Source organism: Protomyctophum parallelum, assembly GCF_964188405.1.
Source record: "Protomyctophum parallelum genome assembly, chromosome: 16".
In the NCBI taxonomy this organism is placed as follows: domain Eukaryota; kingdom Metazoa; phylum Chordata; class Actinopteri; order Myctophiformes; family Myctophidae; genus Protomyctophum; species Protomyctophum parallelum.
Window position 1 is genome coordinate 11840951 of NC_139711.1, and position 21662 is coordinate 11862612.

General features: G+C 44.1%; 1 protein-coding gene across 2 annotated transcripts in view; it reads right to left on the reverse strand.

Annotated features, from left to right (window-relative positions):
- unc5a (unc-5 netrin receptor A) overlaps nt 1–21662 on the reverse strand; it is a 278720-nt gene that overhangs the window by 46542 nt on the left and 210516 nt on the right. Inside the window, exons 8-10 of one of the 2 annotated variants that reach the window (XM_083785438.1) lie at nt 13105–13293; nt 9433–9543; nt 6735–6935 (exon numbers count right to left, since the gene is read on the reverse strand). In XM_083785438.1, the coding sequence (XP_083641564.1) occupies nt 6735–6935; nt 9433–9543; nt 13105–13293 (501 nt within the window). Of the gene's footprint in view, nt 1–6734; nt 6936–9432; nt 9544–13050; nt 13294–21662 lie in introns of both variants that reach the window. The other variant, XM_083785437.1, reaches the window with a different exon arrangement.

A 21662-nucleotide genomic window follows, 5' to 3' on the forward strand; every position in this document is an offset into this window, starting at 1 on the left:
GTATACACTGGCTCCCTGTGTTTACCACAATTGATTTTAGTCCTCCTACTTGTTTATAAATCTCTCAGCGGGTGTGGGACGGCCCACTTCACAGTCCCTGTTGTTTGATGTTCGATCCTCTACCTCAGGCTTGCTACATAATGCATGACCATATATGTATTCAATAAAAACTGGAGAAGCAGCTTTCTTCCATTATGCTTACTAGTCCTTACCCGTTGTGAGATATTTGCCCCCCCCCCCCCCCCCCCTTGTGGCCGTGGGGGGTACTGCGCCCGGGTGCGTTTGTAATTGACTAATAAATTGGGAGTGATTGGTGCAGGCACTAAGGAGCTACGGCAGTGTTTCTGACAGACACACACACACACAGACAGACATTGTTAGAATTATAGTATGATGATGATTACGTATTGTAGTACTGTGTATTTACTGAAACCATCACGAGGCCTTTTGTCTTTGTTGTGTTGATCAGGTCAGGTGTGCCTGATGGGTTACTAATCACTGAAATAACTCTCCCTCATCCTGATGAATACACCAAAACCTTTCAGGCTCGCTGTGTGTGAAAGGAGCTGCTCGCTGTGTGTGAAAGGAGCTGCTCGCTGTGTTTGAAAGGAGCTGCTCGCTGTGTGTGAAAGGAGCTGCTCGCTGTGTTTGAAAGGAGCTGCTCGCTGTGTTTGAAAGGAGCTGCTCGCTGTGTGTGAAAGGAGCTGCTCGCTGTGTGTGAAAGGAGCTGCTCGCTGTGTGTGAAAGGAGCTGCTCGCTGTGTGTGAAAGGAGCTGCTCGCTGTGTGTGAAAGGAGCTGCTCGCTGTGTGTGAAAGGAGCTGCGAGAAGATCCAGTGCCGATAAAAGCGCTCGCCGTTCGCTTTTTACCAAAGCATTTTTATAGCCTTGCCCTTATGTTTTAAATGTTCCCGTTACATGTTTTTAATGGTGTGTTGTTTCTTCTGCTTTTATTTATTTGCTGTAGCACTTCTGACGAATATAAAGTGTGTTATAAATAAAATCCATTATTATTATTATTATTATTATTATAGTATGAACTGGGTTTTGACCGTGTCCCGAGAAATCCTGTATTACAGCCAATGAGAGCAAGATAGCTGTATGTGCTCACTGAAAAAAGGGCTTCGTTACGCCCTCCATATTCATATGGTCAATGCCTGTGTGAAAAGTGGGAGTGATTGATGCAGGCAGTAAGGAGCTACGGCAGTGTTTCTGACAGACAGACACACACACACACACACACACACACACACACACACACACACACACAGACAGACATTGTTAGAGCTGCTCGCTGTGTTTGAAAGGAGCTGCTCGCTGTGTGTGAAAGGAGCTGCTCGCTGTGTGTGAAAGGAGCTGCTCGCTGTGTGTGAAAGGAGCTGCTCGCTGTGTTCCCGTTCCATGTTTTTAATGGTGTGTTGTTTCTTCTGCTTTTATTTATTTGCTGTAGCACTTCTGACGAATATAAAGTGCGTTATAAATAAAATCCATTATTATTATTATTATTATTATAGTATGAACTGGGTTTTGACCGTGTCCCGAGAAATCCTGTATTACAGCCAATGAGAGCAAGATAGCTGTATGTGCTCACTGCTCACAGCCACCACAGAGAGAGACGATGCAGAGACCCTTTCCAGATATTGTATAAAACTGTTGCAGATTACACTTTTTCATAGATTTCATAAATAGCTTCATAGACTTGTTTAATAATAATAATAATAGCTCAAATTTATATAGCGCTTTTCTAAATACCCAAAGCGCTTTACATAAAACACTAGGAACAGACATTATTCAAGAGAACAAAAACAAGCAAAACAAGTACAAAATCAGTGCAATGTCAAAAACATAAAAGGATAAACAAGGGATGGGAGGACATCTTAACCAGACCTCAGCTGGGGAAAGCTATCTTGAAGAGGTGGGTTTTGAGTGAGGTTTTGAAGGAGAGGAGGGAGGAGGCGACTCTGAGATGGTTGAGGAGTGCATTCCAGAGGGAGGGGGCAGAAACATAGAAGGCCCTGTCTCCCCAGGTGCGGTACTTGGCCTTGCAGACCTTCAGGAGGTTGGCTTGTTTGGCAGCACTGTCATCAGTGATATGAAAGTTGATGTTTTTTTGTCTGTTTATTTACACATTATCTGTGCCATTAATATGTTGGATTCATGTTAATGTGTATTTTCAGACATCTAACCGCTGAAACCCTCAATACTTTCGCACACTTGACCTCTACAGCAAACCTCGTTGGTGTAGAGGTGCAACACATTGTGAGCTTGCAGATGGGCAGATCATGTTTTATGAAGACACATGACCTATACAATATTAGTGCATGGGTGCATACTCGTGCACAAACAGTTATACTGTAAGGTGATGGGATGGTTTAGGGGTTTAAAAAGGGGTTGATTTGAATCAAGACCTTTTTTAGACTTTGAAAAGCAAAAACAAACGAGTACCAGCAGGAACTTGCAGCCCACATTATTTAAGGTAAACCGTATACAGAATGTGAGAATCCCTTATGTTCACGAGGCTTAATTGTATTCAGCGTCGATCCAGCTTTGTTATAGCAGCTGCTGAGAACAAGCTCTTACACCCCCTTGTGAAAACATACAAGTCTTGAAGTACAGTAATTAGTAGTAGAAAACCAAATCCAACCCTGGCCCTGAACTATTGTAGTGTGTTGTTATGTACAATGTACAGTACATTAGCTGTCTTATCCTAAGCTCCTGTTAATTGGTCCACACACACATGCACACACATCCATCTAACATCGAATATCTGTGAAATGAAACTATAAAAAAATACACTATATAATTATATGTCTATACGTTTGTGCAACACTGTCACACTCTACGTCTACACCAACCTTCAGAACCCTGTTAATTATTGCTATATATAATTTATAACTCTGACCGTCCAGAGAATGTTGTGCATTTCCCCTGCAATCCAATGAGTGAGAATTAATTAATTCTATGCCAAAAAATGGCCAAAAAGGGCCTGGGCCGTGGCTCAGCGGTCCAGGCTGGTAATCCAGTCTGGCAGTGTGTTGCGAGTTTGTCTCCCAATCTCGACGGCCTTTACTGCATGTCACCCCCCCCCCATCTCTCTCCCCATTTCCTGTCTCTGTCCCTCTATAAAAAAAAAAAACTAATAAAATAAAGGCGAAAGCCAAAAAAAGAGAAAAAGGCCAAAAAGAAGAATAAAAAACAACGATACAACTTGAACGAACAGTGGGAAGAAGAGGTCTTCTTCATAAGAGTGAAGGAAGTATGAGGCCAGTCTGCTGCTGCCCCTAAAAGAATAAGAGTGAAGGAAAAGGGTGCTTGTCTACTTAAATATGCAGTGCGGCTGTGGGTGACAAGAGACATTGCATGGAGGCAGTAACTAAATACACTGAGTAATTTTGAGGTGTTTTTTTTTTTTACTTTACTGGAGTATTTAAAACTTTCATTCTACTCCACTACATCGCAAAGGAAGATTATGCACTTTTACTCCACTATAATTATTTGAAAACATTAGTTACTAGTTACTTTGTAGATTTAGATTATTGCAAAGCCACTTCAGACCTCAATTCTTTGGCAATTTGAAAATGGCCGATCTACAAGCTCATAACACGCCATAAAGTGACTCATTATGAGCTCGTAGATCTTCTATTTTCAAAGGATTTTTATGCATTTTAAAACTTGTGAAATGGGACCTTCGGCATAATGAGTACTTTTACTTTTGGTACTTTAACCCATTTTGGGCGGGAACCCCTTTTGGTGTTTTAAACATTATGTTGTAATTTAGCTATTTAAAAATAGCAGATCTAATAGCAAATCTACGAGTGGCGCACTACGAGCTTGTAGGTCTGCTATTTTTGAGGATTTATAAGATTTATAAGATTCTTTTTTTATTTTCGAGGTCAATGGGTTAAGTACATTTTGATACCAATACTTATGTACTCAAGTAAATTTTGAATACCAAACTTGTTCCTGCAACAGACTATTTCTACAGAGGGTATCTAAAACATAAGTACTTTCTTCCGTCACAAGCTGTTGTCTGTGACAACAGAAGGTGGCCCTGCGATGACCCGCCGTCACACAGGCTTTCGGCGCACAATGCAAAGGTGACCCAGATGTCCCCCAAATTTACCTACATTAACCGCTGGCGTTGTTCGCCATATGTTGCAAAAAGTGGCGGGCTTTGATCTGCGTAATGACTGCTGACACCACATCCGTAAACAACATCCGCTCCTCCGCAGCAGAACAAACACGGGTCATTCAGGGTTCTGCCGGAGCAGCTGTCAGCTGAATATGAAGACATGTTTCTACACAGTGACGTCCCACCAAGCGGGATACGAGTTTAGGTTTCTGAAGCGTTTTGTTTTTGTCACTTTTGGGTGTAATCAAAGAGTTCCTGGAAAACAGCGGTGGGTGTGTAGCCGATAATTGTTTTACCCAACCCTTTTCCTTGCAATTTAATTCCTCACCAAAAATGTCTGTGTTGCTACTGCTTTTGTACTAGGGCTCGGCAATTAAACGACGTTTTTTCCTTTTATATCTATGAATCAACATGAAAAGATTGTAACAGATTATCTTATAATCAACTAAATCAATTAGTATGATGTACCACTTAACCCTGTATTATACTTTCTTATTTTCTTTAAAGAATCATTCATTAATTGCAACCGAGGCATATGTTGTACCCCACTGGCTCACCTGGCAGTGAGGAGCCCCCACCGAGAGGACGCAGCACCAACGTCCTACTCCTCCCGTTCAACATTCTCCGCTCACAGCCACCGGCCCCAGCCCACAGGGCCCACAGGACATGCAATGACAAAGATCACCGCGCGGCCAAAGCCGGATGCATCGTGATGGATTTGAGGGCCTAGCGTAGAGTCCGCAGTGGTGGGCATGGTGCTTTATCTCTGCGCCACCTGACTGTGAGACCATGTGTTCCTTTTTTTGTGTTGTCACTGCTGTTCCTGCTGACATCGTACTGGCTCACCTGCCAGTCAGGAGCCCCCACCAGGAGGACGGCTCGCCTGCCAGTGAGGAGCCCCCACCAGGAGGACGGCTCGCCTGCCAGTGAGGAGCCCCCACCAGGAGGACGGCTCGCCTGCCAGTGAGGAGCCCCCACCAGGAGGACGTAGAGCCTGCCAGTGAGGAGCCCCCACCAGGAGGACGTAGAGCCTGCCAGTGAGGAGCCCCCACCAGGAGGACGGCTCGCCTGCCAGTCAGGAGCCCCCACCAGGAGGACGTACTGGCTCACCTGCCAGTGAGGAGCCCCCACCAGGAGGACGGCTCGCCTGCCAGTGAGGAGCCCCCACCAGGAGGACGTAGAGCCTGCCAGTGAGGAGCCCCCACCAGGAGGACGTAGAGCCTGCCAGTGAGGAGCCCCCACCAGGAGGATGGCTCGCCTGCCAGTGAGGAGCCCCCACCAGGAGGACGTAGAGCCTGCCAGTGAGGAGCCCCCACCAGGAGGACGTAGAGCCTGCCAGTGAGGAGCCCCCACCAGGAGGACGTAGAGCCTGCCAGTGAGGAGCCCCCACCAGGAGGACGTAGAGCCTGCCAGTGAGGAGCCCCCACCAGGAGGACGTAGAGCCTGCCAGTGAGGAGCCCCCACCAGGAGGACGGCTCGCCTGCCAGTCAGGAGCCCCCACCAGGAGGACGTACTGGCTCACCTGCCAGTGAGGAGCCCCCACCAGGAGGACGTAGAGCCTCCATCCTACTCCTCTCGCCTAGCACTCCCTGCTGACAGGTGCCGCCCCAGCCCGTAGGAGTACTTGCAGTGACCAATATCACCCAGCTTCCCCGTCTCAAACAACTGCATACTGTACGTATAGTATTGACACTAGACAAAGCCGGGGAGTTAGACCTTGCATTCCTAATCCTAATGGACATAACTGGGAAGATGTGAACACAATTAGAACTGTGAGCTGCAAGGCGCCACATGCTTATACTCTCTTCTGAAGTGCTGAAGTGCTGTTTTTAAAGCAAGCATGAGCCCTTTCTCTGTGCAGTTAAAGAAAAATAAATACATTGCTGCACTTTCCTTCCGTACACCCAGTACTGAACGACAATGTGTCTGCATCTTCTGGGGCCTTGGACAGGACTGCCGAAAATACAGTCCACTCATAAATAAACTTGGATAAGAGTTTGAAGACAGCTTCTGTGACTTTCATAAGCTGGGGGCCATGTGTCATTTTAAAATCCTTTCATGCTGGTGGATATAACATGCACTGCTGAGCACCTAAGTACAGCATTGAACTTGGATGCTGGTGGACGGTGGGGAAAAGATGGAAATGCTCACGTTGCAAAGTTAAATTCACCATAACCACATAAACCCCTAAATACTTAGTTGATGTCCCTCAGGGCTCTATACTTGGTTGGCTCCTTCTTTCCTCGCTCTACACAAAATCTCTTCAACCAGTGATTTTTCTCACATGCTTTTGGACCATCAACGGACGGTGAAAAAGGTACAAAGTTATCCAAAGAGGGCACCTACAAATTGACTACAACTCTCAAGCTTAGAATTGAGCTAAAGACTACATCTCCCATTACACGTCCAGTGCACATAAAGTCATGTCGCTGGAGTTTTGTTTTCTGTAGGAGAGTAGCATTGTCAGTCATCCGTCGTTTCATCAAACAAACTAAATAACACATTCTGTTAAGGAGCACTTCACCCATTTACAACCTTATCTTTATATCTTACATACAATAAGGTATGATAATTATAAGATGGCACAATGTCCGTCTAGCCCACCTGTGTTGGGGATGGTCAGCCTGCCTCCCAGGAAGTTGAAGGTGCCGAAGGAGGTGTTGGCCATGTCGCGCGGCAGCGTCTTGAAGTAGCCCTGATTGGACGACAGCCTGCTGACGAAGTCAGCCGGGTCGCCGGGGGCGACCAGCTTGCCGTTGTGCAGTGTGTGTGAGCCGTTGGCGGGCAGCGGGTCCAGCAGCGGGCCTGTACACGCACAATACATGAGAATACTCAGAATACTCGGAACGACAGGCCAGAGTAAAATAATCGAAAATGTCATTTCAGTGCCACTTAAATCCTGCTGTAATATCGAGAGTTCAGGTATAGGCATGGCAATCAGGGTCTCCATGCTCGCCTCACTCATTCTGACTTCATTCTTATTCGCTAATAGTAAATTTAAATTCATAACATACACCCACAGCAGTCAGACGGTCTCTCCACATTCAACTTCACTCAGCTCCCTTCATTCTCATTCGCTAACAAGCGAACACAAACATGTACGCCCTCAATCTAATTATATTTTAAGCACTCTTTAGGCTCAGCCTCAGCATTGGTCAGTGGTCACAGCTCTGTTCCTGCAGCTGTCTCTTATCAAACTCCCTTCACCTTCCCAGCCTCCTCCTTGAGTTAAATGTGTGATTCTGTGGATTGTGTGGATGGTATATGCCCTTACATTTTCATACAATAACTCACACCGCCAAACTGTATACAATATCATGGCAATACATGGTTAGATCCTGATGAAAGTGTCTAACTGAAATGCTGTTAGATAACTCTCAGGTCTGTTTTCTGTCTCTTTCTGTTGGGATCAGGCCTGGAATTTCTTCATTTTAGGGGCAAGGCCACTTGGCCTTTAGTGTGGTCAAAGTTTTGAGGGCAAAGACCGAGTGCCAGGGCATGAAGGCCATCAATTAAAACAATGATTTTAGCTTAAAGGTTAAGGATGATTATGTTTTTTTATTTTTATTTCAAGGCGAACATTGGTTCAGAACAGTGCTTCTTAAATAAATAATCACAGCTTTAAATAACAAAATATAAGTAGCTACTGTTGTAAAATATTGTAAACATGTCTGCAACATGTATTGGGGTCCCAGTCGAGAGATGGAAATCATAATGAAATAACCTAGGACCCTGTCACCCTAGGGCCCTAGACTAATTCAGATACATTTAATTTGGGGGTCCTTGAAAATGGCTGAGGATCACTGGGTTAAACTGTGAGTTAATTAACAGAAAATACAATGACAGCCTACATAACTTTTGAATGAGGGCTTGGTTTAGAAAAGCCTATATTTTGTGCTAAAGTAATATATTGAATAACACAGAAATAAGATTTTCCCATTCAGACACAGAAGTACTGGCCTATGTCTGCATTAAATTGTCTAAGGAAAAAAACAAATACCTCTTTGTCACTCACTGCTACAAAGTTGTTTCAGTTCACTTTAAGCTCTGTATAGAGATTCAAAATGTTACACTTTCTGTTGTAGGTTAGTTGTAGTGTAGTTTGTTAAACACGTAATTGGGAAGCTTAACAATTTAATTGACTACAGGCGATAGAGTGAGAGACAACGCGTCGTCAACGCTGCATGCCCAGCTGTGCATGGGTTGAGACGAGTGGATGTTTTTCTTTTCTTTTCTTTTTAACATGATTACGGCTTCAGTTAGCGTCTTGTGTTGTTGTTGTTGTTGTTGTTGTTGTTGGAAGCTGTTGCTGAATTAAGGACTTTTCAGATGGAATAATTTATTTGGAACAATAAAACAAGAAGACACGCAGCAGGAGGACTGCACAGGTAAGAGGAAAGAGGTAGAAGACTACGTTTGCACACGACAAGCTCAATTGTTCAACTGTAAAACATGCGTGGCTCACGCAGTTCATCAATTTGACCCAACATGAAACCTACATTTATAACAGTGAAGGTCCCGTTACTTTAGTATTACCCCGCTCTGAATCTCGCCAGCCATCATCTCCCTTCACGTTTGTCATGAAATAACAGCAGAATAGCAGCGTGGCTAGGCTGGCTGACTTGTGTTAAGAGTGTCTATAATAAGTATAATATACGACATCTACAGGAATATAGCCATGATAAGGACCAACCAAGGTTATCATTTATATAGACTCCTCCAGACTTTTATAAATGTACTGTACAGTACATGCTGCAGTCTCTGAAAGCTCCTACCGTTATTAAAAACAGTGACTCATTCTACTCTTTGCGGAAATTACTTTTTGAGATTCATATTGTATAATGTTGCTGTCGGGTGGAAACCCGACAGCCAAGACGGCTACATTTTGGGATTAAAAAAAAAAAAAAAAAAATCTAAAATAGCAGATCTGTAATAATCCAGTATTTGACAAATTAATGTTAATAGGAGACCAGAGAACAACTACATGTAAAACAACGTCTTTGTGCCTCTCAGTGATTAGTTGTTTTGTTTGTTTCTATTAACCTCTTATATAGTTTTACATTGGTCTCCTATACCACAGTAGCGTAAGCAAATTATGTAAAATGAAATACTTTTAAGTAGATTAGGCAGGCCTAAAGTTCCATGGTGTGTTCAAAGACTGAGCTTAAATCAGAATGTGCTACTAAAAGTAACCCTACACCTAAGTTGCTAAAATACTTTTAGGTCTTAATACTAAAAGTTTCTAAACCATATAATTTTATCTTATAATAAAATAAGGGTTAGGGGGTTTTCCAGAACTGACCGTTGCTCATGGAGAACTTGGCGGTGTTGTCGTGGCGAGAGCGCAGCGTGCCCTGGTAGCTGGTGGTGGTCGTGGTCAGGTCAGGCTGGATGGTCAGCAGATGAGAGTTCTCTATAGGGGGGGCAAAACACCAGCAGAAAACACGTTAAGGCTCCAAGATATATCAAAGATTTTACTTACCTTCATTCAAGGTATGATCATGCAAGGTATACAGTACATATCACGGGGGAAATGACATATTATTATGTCTATTTGCCAATTGAGCAATCCCATCGGCAAAGCACTGTGAACATTCAACTTGATATGCGCACAGCTGCTCCTCCCCGCCCCTCTCAACTGAACGTTTTCTGTTTATGTACTTCCCAGTAAAATGTACTTCCCCAAATCCAAAAGGAGAATTTTATTTTCCACCCTGAATGGCAGCACGCCTAATATAATTATTGCATTTAGGCTATGTGCAATAATGCAACTGAAAGTCAAAGTCCAGTGGCATTATATTGCCTTTAGTTAGGCTAGATATTTGTTTTACATATTGAATTAATATGTCTTTAGTTTGCTAAACTTAACCTTCATCATTATCGAGTTATATCGTTATTGAGGTATTTAACAACGTTATCGAATATTGCATGCACAAACAAAAACACACACACACACACACACACACACACAAAGAAAATGTATGAATGTGGAACAGCAGAGTATTTGGGGCTCAATACATGCACACACGCGTGCAGGCAGTCATATCCTGTAAAGCTGTCACAACACACGCACAACGCTGAGAGAAATGATCCAATCTGGCATACCATACAACAACACATTTTGCTCTCACACAAATACAAATGTTCACTGCTTGTTGACAACACACACAACACCCTGAGCCAGTCGCTTTCCGCCTTCCTCTCTCTGTCTCCCACACACACAGTGTCTGTCTGTCTGTCTGTCTGTCTGTCTGTCTGACACACACACACACACACACACACACACACACACACACACACACACACACACACACACACACACACACACACACACACACACACACACACACACACACACACACACACACACACACACACACACACACACACACACACACACACACACACAGCAAACTGGTTCATGAAAACAAGCCCAAAAGAAGCAACCTAGGCCAAGAGCACTTTAAACCTATGTATATACATCGGCAATTTGATCTACAAGATCTGTAGATCTGCTATTTAAAAAAAAAATGAGGAAAGAATTTGCTAAATGTGAAATATATTTTATAGAGGTCCCTGGCACAATTTATAATTTCAGAAGGAGGTCCGTGGACAAATAGCCTGCACAATAATTACAAACATAGGAAGCAAGCCCAAAATACACAAGCCCAAAAAACTGCAACAACCTTGCTTATAATAAGCCGACATGGCAACACTATCTTATTCTCCCTCTGTCTCTATTTATCCGTTTCCCTCTCCCCTCTCCCCCCTCTCTCTCCCCCTCCCTCCCTCCCTCCCTCCCTCCCTCCCTCCCTCCCTCCCTCCCTCCCTCCCTCTCTCTCTCTCTCCAACATCAACACAATCAATTCCAAACAGCACTGCGAGGGAGAGACTGAACGGAGCACAAAGGCTTGTTTTGTGTTTGTTTTGTCCTGGTGAATCACAGACGTTTTGCAACATGGCTTGAATCTCCATCCAGCACGCAGACAGACTAGTTGATCCGTTGCATCAAAGTGAGCAGGCAGGCAGTATGGTTCATCCACTGTCAACGATTAGTTGGCCCAACATAATGGCTAGGGGATATCAGCTGAAACCATGTCTTATTTGTGTGGTTTTTTATTGTAAATTAACACCCTTACTTGATCATGCTATATAGCGTCACACAAAAGCATCAAAAGTAGCAGGTACGAAAGCTCAAAACATGACGCAAAGCGACGCGTTTTGACCTTGATCTGCTACTTTAGAATTTGAACAGTTTTGGACATAATTAATAAGTAAATAAATAATGATGATGTTTCCACCAGACAGAGGAGATATATTGTTCAGTTCGATACCAATGTTGCATTTTTAAGGCCAATATGACCGATACGGATACGATGACCGATATATCGTGCATCCCAAATAATGAGCCCCATTTGGAGAAAACTCAGTATGAAAACCTTTAGCAGAAAATAGAACATCTACACAAGCTCATGATGCGTCTCGATCAGCTATTTTCAATTTAATTAATACATAAAACCAGTAGAGCCCTTAGGGACATCCGGTCAACCAAGTATACAGTAGGTATGAAGCGGTTAAGTTGCTTAGTGTAACAGCATATATTGGTAATCTTCAGTATCAAAAAAGAAAAGCCTTGGCAACAGGATTTCTTTGTGTGTGATGAACACACAGTCATCAGCAACACATCTGAGGCAGTCCAGCCAAGAGCAGATGATGTCACATGATCTTGGGTGTAAATAACAAAACAAATACCGTTAATATTAACTGTCTGGCCCTGGCCCTGTGAGAAGCCTTTCTCAGTTAAACCCAGTTCATCAACCCAAATAAACCTGGCCAACCATGAGAAGCGCTTACGCTTACATTTGTGTAACCTGCCTGTGAGAAATGCACGCTGATTGAGTGTCACACACACAAGCTGGCACCAAGGCCTGCAGCTATGCGCACGCACGCACGCACACACACACACACACACAGGCACACACACACACACACACACACACACACACGCTCCATCATCAATCTCTCTCAGACTAGCACCCTCTATAAACAGATTCACCACACCACCGCGACCGTACTAATGAGGGATCAATGTGTTCCATGGTGATGAATGGTCCACCGTGGACACAGACAGACAGACAGACAGACAGACAGACAGACAGACAGACAGACAGACAGACAGACAGACAGACAGACAGACAGACAGACAGACAGACAGACAGACAGACAGACAGACAGACAGACAGACAGACAGACAGACAGACAGACAGACAGACAGAGAACTGTGTTTTCCGTACTGCTGTAGGGGTGAGGGTCTGAGGATGGACAGACAGACAGACGGACACATAATTATGTGACCAGATTTGACTGAGAGCCTGAAGTTTTTCTCCTGAATGAGTTAATAGCACAGGCAGACTCTTCACATACTAGAGCATGTTTGAAATAAGTGTCAGAGCTGAACTCGACATGTAAATATGAAATAAATGCCCAAACATGTAGCTAGGTGTAATGTTAGAGACCACAGAAGTGAACCTTTCAAGGCTGTTTTCTTAACTCGTTGTTTTCTGCAAGACATTACTCTATAAGCCATATCTCCAAAACTGGTGGGTCAAACTGAACAACCAATACAGGTATGTCAATTTGAAGCTATGATTCCCTGCTTTCACATGACATGAAAAAACGAAAATCCAATGGCAGTCCCTCAGTCAAATCTGGTCACATATAACAGAACAGTGTTTTTCTCCGTACTGCTGTTGGGTGGGGGGGGGGGGGGGGGGGTCTGAAGACAGACAGACGGACAGCACATATACAGTAATAGAACAGTGTGTTTCTCCGTACTACTGTTGGGTGGAGGGTCTGAAATACAGACAGACGGACAGACAGACGGACAGCACATATAATAGAACAGTGTGTTTTTCCGTACTGCTGTTGGGTGGGGGTCTGCTGCTGCGCTGCGGCCTGTGCGGTGCCCACACACCTGGCTTGCTGGGCTTGATGCCCATGGGCTGGAAGCCGGTGGTGAGGATGGAGGAGTCGGCCACGTCGGCGTCCAGGCCCTCCTTGCGCCGTCGGTACACCAGCACCACCACCACCAGCAGCAGGCTGAGACACAGCGCCACCGCCACCATGCCCACGTACAGAGCCACCTCCTCCGGGCCGCCCGCCGCTGCAGTACAGGAGGGGGGGGGGGGGGGGGGGGGGGAGAAAAACTGTGGATTTAGTTTTTTTTAAAGGGGTTGAATTGTTAAGCAGTCTTAAATAAAACACTTTTCTCAAACAGTTTGTGGGGACCCATCATGTTTGGGCTGCGGGACAGTTTTTAACTCGCAAGTAAATATCCTGCTTAATTTATATCTAAATATAGATAGATAGATAGATAGATAGATAGATAGATAGATAGATAGATAGATAGATAGATAGATAGATAGCTTTATTGTCATTCAGCAGATCATAAAATGCATAAGAGAACGAAATGTCGTTTCTCTGGCTTTTAGTATGCTAGTTAAAAGAGAGCTAAAATACTATATAGATTTTAGATTTTAATAGTATTTTAGCTCTCTTTTAACTAGCATACTAAAAGCCAGAGAAACGACATTTCGTTCTCTTATGCATTTTATGTATCTGCTGAATGACAATAAAGCTATCTATCTATCTATCTCTATCTATCTTAAAAATGCAATATGGAGCTGGACTGTTCTAACATCATTCTGACGTCTGCATAGACGCCCATATTTGGGCATGCCTGACAAAAAAGAAGGGCATAAAATGGACACAGACGTAATATAATTTCCAACTTGCATCGTTCCAAGTAGGCCAGTGCCCAAAAGGCACCACTCTATTATCTATAAGTCACAACAACACAAAGACAATTCCAACAATTTTCTAAAGAATTTCATAAATAAAATCATTAATCATTTCCATGAATGAATAAAAACAAAGTTCAAGAAGTAGTGAAAATAGCAGATACTGAATACAAGCCCAGAACGTGGCGCAAAGATGAGCTTGTAAATCTGCTATTTTCACTAGTTTGGGTCCCGGGGCTTACGTCAAATTTGTCTTCTGGGTCTTGAGCTAAAAATAAAGTTTGGGAAGCACTGACTTAGACCATTTAGACTTAGTGAACTGGAACCTGAGTTAGCCTCTGTAGTTGCAGTGCTTTTTCCCGTCATTAAGATAAGTTTCGGAATGCAGCTTTAAGTTGCTCAAATCAGAATGCCCTCATTGCAGCCACCGAGAGCCTGATTTGATTTGTAATAATCTCCTTCTCGTTTTTTTATGCAGCAAAACTGTCCAGGCAGCGAAAACGAGGAGCTCTCCCTCAATGTCATACCACGTATGTTTGAAGAAAAGTTGAATGACTAAGAAAAATGAAAAAGAAAAATGAATAAATAGCGATGCCCACTGCTGCATTTGCACTAGCATTTTTATTACACCATCCTTGCCAAGGTTCTGCCTGGAAAAATCTGTGTAGGAGGGTCTGTTTAATGGCCCTGCGTCAACTCAACATTTCTCGCTCTGCATCGAAACACTGCATCTCTCCTGAAATGTTTAAATATTGCTGCCGTCGGGCATTAAACCCTGTATCTCCATATTTGCGTGTGTTTTAATGACTTTCATCATACGTGTTGCGTAAAAGTATAGTGAAAACAGCGATCTATATATAAGATCACAAGGGTTTGTGTGCGTCTGTGGGCTTGCGTCTGTGGGCTTGACGTCACTTGATGTCATGCCATTGACAAGACAGTGGATTGTCAGTAAATTGCCAGTGAGACATTTGCTAAGGTGTTGTTATGTAAATGGTATTCAGATTATTTTTTACAATGATTTCAGGAACGAAAGAGAAAAAATTGCAGGGATAAACAGTGAAAAGAACCTTGTGAAAACAAGTATTTCCTGAGGAAAGGAAAGTGTTGGAATGGCACATCTGTAGGTCCATTGGAACAGTTTCTTTCCTTTCGCTTTTCCTGAAAAGTAACAGTTTTGGACATACAAGGTTTCCATCCGCCGGCAGTCTGGAAGGAGACGAGGCTAGTTGAGCTCTAAAACCCTTACGTAAGCAACCCAAACACTACTGTAGCGGCTTCTGCATCAACATGGAGTCCAGGACCAGCCACCAGACATCAAAAAGCACCACTTCCTTAAGCATCAAAGCGACTGCATCAAATAAACACTGTAGCTATTACATAAATGAACACTTAACACATGGGCGCCCATGCGCGCACACACACACACACACACACACACACACACACACACACACACACACACACACACACACACACACACACACACACACACACACACACACACACACACACACACACACACACACACACACACACACACACACACACACACACACACACACACACACACACACTTCAATCACAGAGGATGACCATAAACAAATGAGGGGATTTGCTTATGAAATTCTGGTCTATTCAGTCTCTCTCAAAAAGCAGGGAGATGCCTGCTAAGCCTTGACAACCATCATCGGTGTGTGTGTGTGTGTGTGTGTGTGTGCATGCGTGCATGCGTGCGTGTGTGCGTGCACATATTGAGGGAGAAATGGGATTTTCCACGGCTGTCTTCCCAGCCCTGTGCGGGTGTGTGCGGTGGCGGAGGTTTGGTTGGTCGCGGGGGCTCTTTCTAGGGGGCTTTGCGGCAGCCTATGGTGGCCACGGGCAACAGGGGCGTAGCACCGTCTACTCAGCAGCAGCAGAGAGGGAGCACATGTAGCCACTCGGGCTGTGAGGAATGGAGGTGCGTGGCGCAGAGGAGGCTGCCGAGTGTGGTGAGCCAACCGCACGGATCACAGAGAGACAAAGAGCAGGGGTGGGTGGGAAGCAACTAAGTACTTTTACTCAAGTGCTGCACTTGAGTACAATTCTTGAGGTACTTCACTTGATCTGGTTTCCATTTTTGAGTACTTACTATACGTGAATACTGAAACCAGATATAAGCATTAAGGAACGTTTATGCATGCTTTATGTGTACGATGTAAACTCTTAATTTCAATTATCCAGCCATTCAGTTGGATTTTGGGGGGAATCCCCAAAATAATTTGGCGAATGGAGAGGTGTCTCCCTGCCAAAATCCCCCCCCCCCATAAATACATCAATCAATCAAAATGAAATTAATACTTTCAGCGCCATTACCCTACATCTAGGTCAATTGAAGCCTATTTTTTGACACTACGCTTACCGCCATTGCTGTTGATGAATGGCAATTGCGCTTTTATAGTGAATTTGAACAATCGAGCCATAATGCTACTTACCGGTACGTTAGCCGGTTAGCTAGCTATGTTGTTAGCACAGCACTGGATCGCCCATCTTAGATCGTCGTCACCATAATAATCCATGCTATCTGTTTCTTTCGCCTGTATCTCCTGTTCCTTGTCCCAGATGGCATTCTTGGTCAAAACAACGTTTCTTTGACGGAACAGAGCCGGCGATGTGGAGCGTTCCAGTGCACCGGTTTGGATTCATATTGTAAACAAGGCCTGTCCAGGCTCCGTTCAGCTTGCTAGGTTAATACTACTTCCGGTAGACTGGAAATGTGTCTTTTTAAAATAAGAGCTCGACTGGAAAAAATGCTGGTGTGAATTAGATCCTATTTTTTCTAAAAATACTAGCGCTGTAAGGGTTTAAAATCAAGATTTGATTTTGTATATGTTTTTGAAAATAACAGATCTACAAGCTCACATCGTGTCGCATTGTATCGCGTTATGAGTATCGGCTATTTTGAAATAGCCGTAGCCTATAGTTGCTTCTTTTGGGCTTGTTTTCATAGACCTGGTTTATTTCTCTCGCAAAATCTGGCAACACTGGTGGTGTTTTTTTTTGTCCTCATTCACATTTACAGCAGAGGCAGGGAGGGCCAAATATTCGGCTGTGGGTCACTGGCCTTTAGCCCTCCCAGAGAATTGGATGTGGGGACGTTAATGAGAGATGCAGCCGTGGTCGGACCTTGTTCTGTTCGACAGCTGCTCGTGGGCCTGTGAGGGCTCTGTTCACACTTAAAACCCTCTGTCCACCACCAGCCCTGAATCAAACCATGAGATATACTTTGATTCTTTTTACTAGCAATACCACAATATAAAAAAAAGACTGTTGCAAATAAAAGGCCTGTATTCAAAATCTTACTTGAGTAAAAGTACAAACATATTGGCACGAAAATATACTTGCAGTACCGAAGTTAACTAAGTACTAATTGGCAGGGAGAAGGTAGTAGAAGGGTAGTAGATCAATCGGTTTGGTTCTTTAGTTGAATGAAGCTTGTTTTGACCAAAAACGGAAGAAGAATCCGAGATAAATGCATTTTAGTAAATATATTTACATTGAGACGGACTTGTCACTTCCGGTTCATTTCTCGGTTTCCTATCAACCTATAGCGCCATTCATACGTTGGCGAAGAGCTCGTAAGATCTAGCGTAATCAATGAAAACCCTGAAGTGACATCTGGGGACGTCACTGGCGGTTAACCCATTTTGTGCGGGAACCCCTTTTGGTGTTAGCATTATGTCATGCTTTAGCTATTGAAAAATAGCAGATCTACAAGCTCATAGCGCGCCACCGAGTGGCGCGCTACGAGCTTGTAGGTCTGCTATTTTTGAAAAATCGAAGAACGACTCACATAGAAACATAGCTTTTTCAGAAAACTGTCAGGATGTAGAAGAGATTCTTTTAATCTGATCTCAGGTCAGAATGGAAAACTGTCGGGATGTAGAAGACATTTTTAGAATCTGATCTCATGTCAGAATGGGTTAAGTGTTGGATTTGAAATGCCGTCCAGGGACGTCAACGGTGGGGAATGTAACCGACATGTCTCTGTTACCAAGGCCCTGTTCAATCAATCCCTCAGAGAGAGAGAGCTAAAGAGAGCTAAAGGTAAGAGGTTGGTCCCGTGAGAACGCCCAGTAGCCTACATACATACTGCAAGGCTTTTATGATGTCAATAAGACAACACATGATCTGCAGTTTGCCGTGTCTGGCCCGGCCGGTCATTCACAATTGATTACATGTCAGCAGAGCCTCTGAGCATTATATGATGGGCGCTCCTCACAGCCTCGCGCGCACACGGCAGCCCTGATCCCACTACTTAAGGTATCAGATTTTTCCTGAGATAATCACCCATGAAATAGATTCTGGCATTTCTCTTTAAAGACCGCTAGTATGTCAGGAGGCTTTGTTTGGAAAGACATGAAATGGATTCTTCAGGGGTGGTGGTGGTGATGGTGGAGGGGGGGGGGACGGACTACAAGGACGAATGGATGAAATGGGGGAAAAAAGAGGCAAGACAGCGGGAAGGCGAGATAGAAACAGAACACAACATTCCAGCGTGTTTGACCGTTTCCCACCTAGAGTCTTAGCATTTCCACTAATTAAATTGTGCCGTTGTGCAGTCACAGGTTTATTAACACCAATTAAAACTTGTCAAATCTGTATTTCCGAAGCGCGCGCGCACGCTTCGGAAATACAGATTAAAATAATCTCGCGCACACGCACATGCACACACGCACACACACACACACACACTTCCTGCCGAGTGACTGGAAGCGGGTGTGTGACTGTATACACAGTGGCAGAAACATGCCATAGCGCCAGGATGTTCATTAAAATATGTCACATCCCAACCAACATCCGCTGCGTTCTGAGAAGAATGATGCACAACTCTTATAGTGGAGCTGATTTCCGCCATGCAAATCCCCACACTGAGTCTGACTGCTACTCACATTTCTTACTTATAAGTGAAAGTATCAATACTGCAATGTAGACAAGTACAAGTACAAGTCTGGAATTCAAATACTGTCATCAAAATGTACTTAAAGTACCAAAAGTAAAGTACTCATTATGCAGGATATCACGTTCTAAAATCTTTTGAAAATAGCTGATCTACAAGCTTGTATATTGTGATTATTGTCTATTTTCAAATGGTCGGAATGTACTGTATATACGGTTGAAGTGGTTAATGTATGTTTTGTAATAATGATCCAAATATCACTGCTGTCTGTCTGTCTGTCTGTCTGTGCCCCTTTCTCGCTCTCTCCCTCGGAGAGATGTGGCGATATGAGCTTATACATGTATATCGTCTATTTTTGAGGGGCTCTAGTATTGGGTCTAATGGTTAATGTATGGTTAATGTATGTTGTCTTGATTAATCTGCCAGGTTAACATGTAACTGCTGTTGTCAAATATCTTTTGGGGAGTAAAAAGTACAATATTTGCCTCCGAAATAAACTAAAGTATAAAAAATTCAACCAAAGTAAAAACAAATACCTCCAATGTGTACCGACTACTGAAGCACTTGAATAGTTAAATAACTACTCAGGAGCATAAACATGGCCTTGCGTGTGTTTTGCCGTTCCGAGGGCTCAAATCAAAAAGGCGGCGAGGTGACCTCTGATGCAAAGATCTATGGTCTATTTCCCTTCCATATAACATCCCTGACCCAAACACAGACAAGCATCTCTGTCTCCGCTATCGCTTCCCTCTCTGTCACTCTGCCTTTTGTCTGCTCTGTAATCTCTCCTGGGTCTTTATCAGTGGCATCGCTGACGTAAGGTTTTTATCTGGGCTACCAGGTGTGACAGCGCAACGATCGAACCCCACTCTAGGCGCGGAGGCCGCCCGCTCGGCGGCTCGCGGCCCTTTGCTGCCCCCCACGCATCGATTTCCATGAAGCCGGACGGATAATTGAAAGGACGTCCATCACGGTTTAATTGACACGGCTAATCAGGTTTTATAATTGGATGAGCTCGACTTTATTTCGCTTCTGGTGCTCTGCCTCTCTCTCTCTGCCTCTCTCTCTCACAGACCCCCTCTATCCTCTCTCTCTCTCTCTCCTCCTGAGGTCCTCATGGCTGAGTCACTCCTCTAACACTTGACATAATTGGCAGAGTGAAGCCCTTTTCCATTCTCAGTCCATGACCTCTCACTCTCTCCCTCTGTCTGATTGACACTGGCTTTCTGATAAACTATGGATGTGATTAGCTGACCCTGGGCAAGTCTCTCACTGCTCCCTTCTCTCTCTCTCTCTCTCCATCTCTCTCTCCCTGTGTGTGAACTTGAGTTTAGAGTGCGGTGATTGGCTCAGGGCCAGGCTGGTCAGGGATGCGTTGTTCCTGACATCAGTGTGACCGGCGGGGTGGGGGGGGGGTGTTCATCTCCGTGGTGACGGTGGTGATGGTGCACCAAGGCTTCAGCTATAGAGCAGTGATTCTCAACCTTTTCCTTCGCGCTCTGTACAATGTGTACAATGTGTACATATGTTTATTGGGTTTTTTAGGGCTTTTTCCTATTGCCCTGATTGATTGCTAGCAACCAAATAGACCCTTAGGTGTCATGAAATGGACCGAATGCATATTAAACTGCATGGCATAATTTTTCAAATGGGGGTCCGTCCACGGGGTGGACTAACATTTGACAATCTGGGGTTCCTTGACGGCACAATGTGTACACACAACACAGCCTTATCCCATTTTGGGCGGGAACCCCTTTTGGTGTCAACATTATGTCATGCTTTAGCTATTGAAAAATAGCAGATATACAAGCTCATAGTGCGCCACCGAGTGGCACGCTACAAGCTTGTAGGTCTGCTATTTTTGAAAAATCGTCAGGATGCAGAAGACATTTTTAGAATCTGATCTCAGGTCAGAATGGGTTATACAGTCCAGTAACCTGTCGGGTGGAAACCTCATCATGTCCAAAACTGTTACTTTCCAGGATTCTGATTCCAAAACAGCGAAGATAGCATATCCACAAGATCAAAACGCGTCGCTTCGCACCATGTTTTAAGCTTGTGGATCTGCTACTTTTGATGCTTTTGTGTTACGCTGTAGTATGATCGTTTGTGAAAAAACATAAAACGTATATATGGAGATATGGTTTCTGCCTGACAGCAACGAAATACCTGCTCTTCCATGTTGTATGCTGATAAATAAAAGGCTACACAGATTACCCCACGTCTCTCTCTCTCTCTCTCTCTCCCCCCCCCCCCCCCCCCCCCCCACATGGACATTTATCAAGGGCCTGGCATATATTTCATCCCATGGCCAGTCGCAGTCAGCCCGCCCCAAGATGAATAACACTGGAGTTCTTGAGGTCAGGGAAATATGGCTACTAAAACTCTCAAAGTGAACGTGACCATTACTATCTCCCACAATACAGTCGTCCCATCTCTCTGTGAGTCACCGTGAAATATGGCTCCCGAAACAAACGCTCAGGTCGTTTTTCAATGACACACACACACACACACACACACACACACACACACACACACACACACACACACACACACACACACACACACACACACACACACACACACACACACACACACACACACACACACACACACACACACACACACACACACACACACACACACACACACACACACACACACACACACACACACACACACAAATCAATGCATAATCCCAGCGATGGAAAGTAACTAAGTACATTTACTCGGGTACTGTAAAATCTTTAGGTACTTTTAAACAACCTCTATTTTTGGTGCTTTGTATACTCT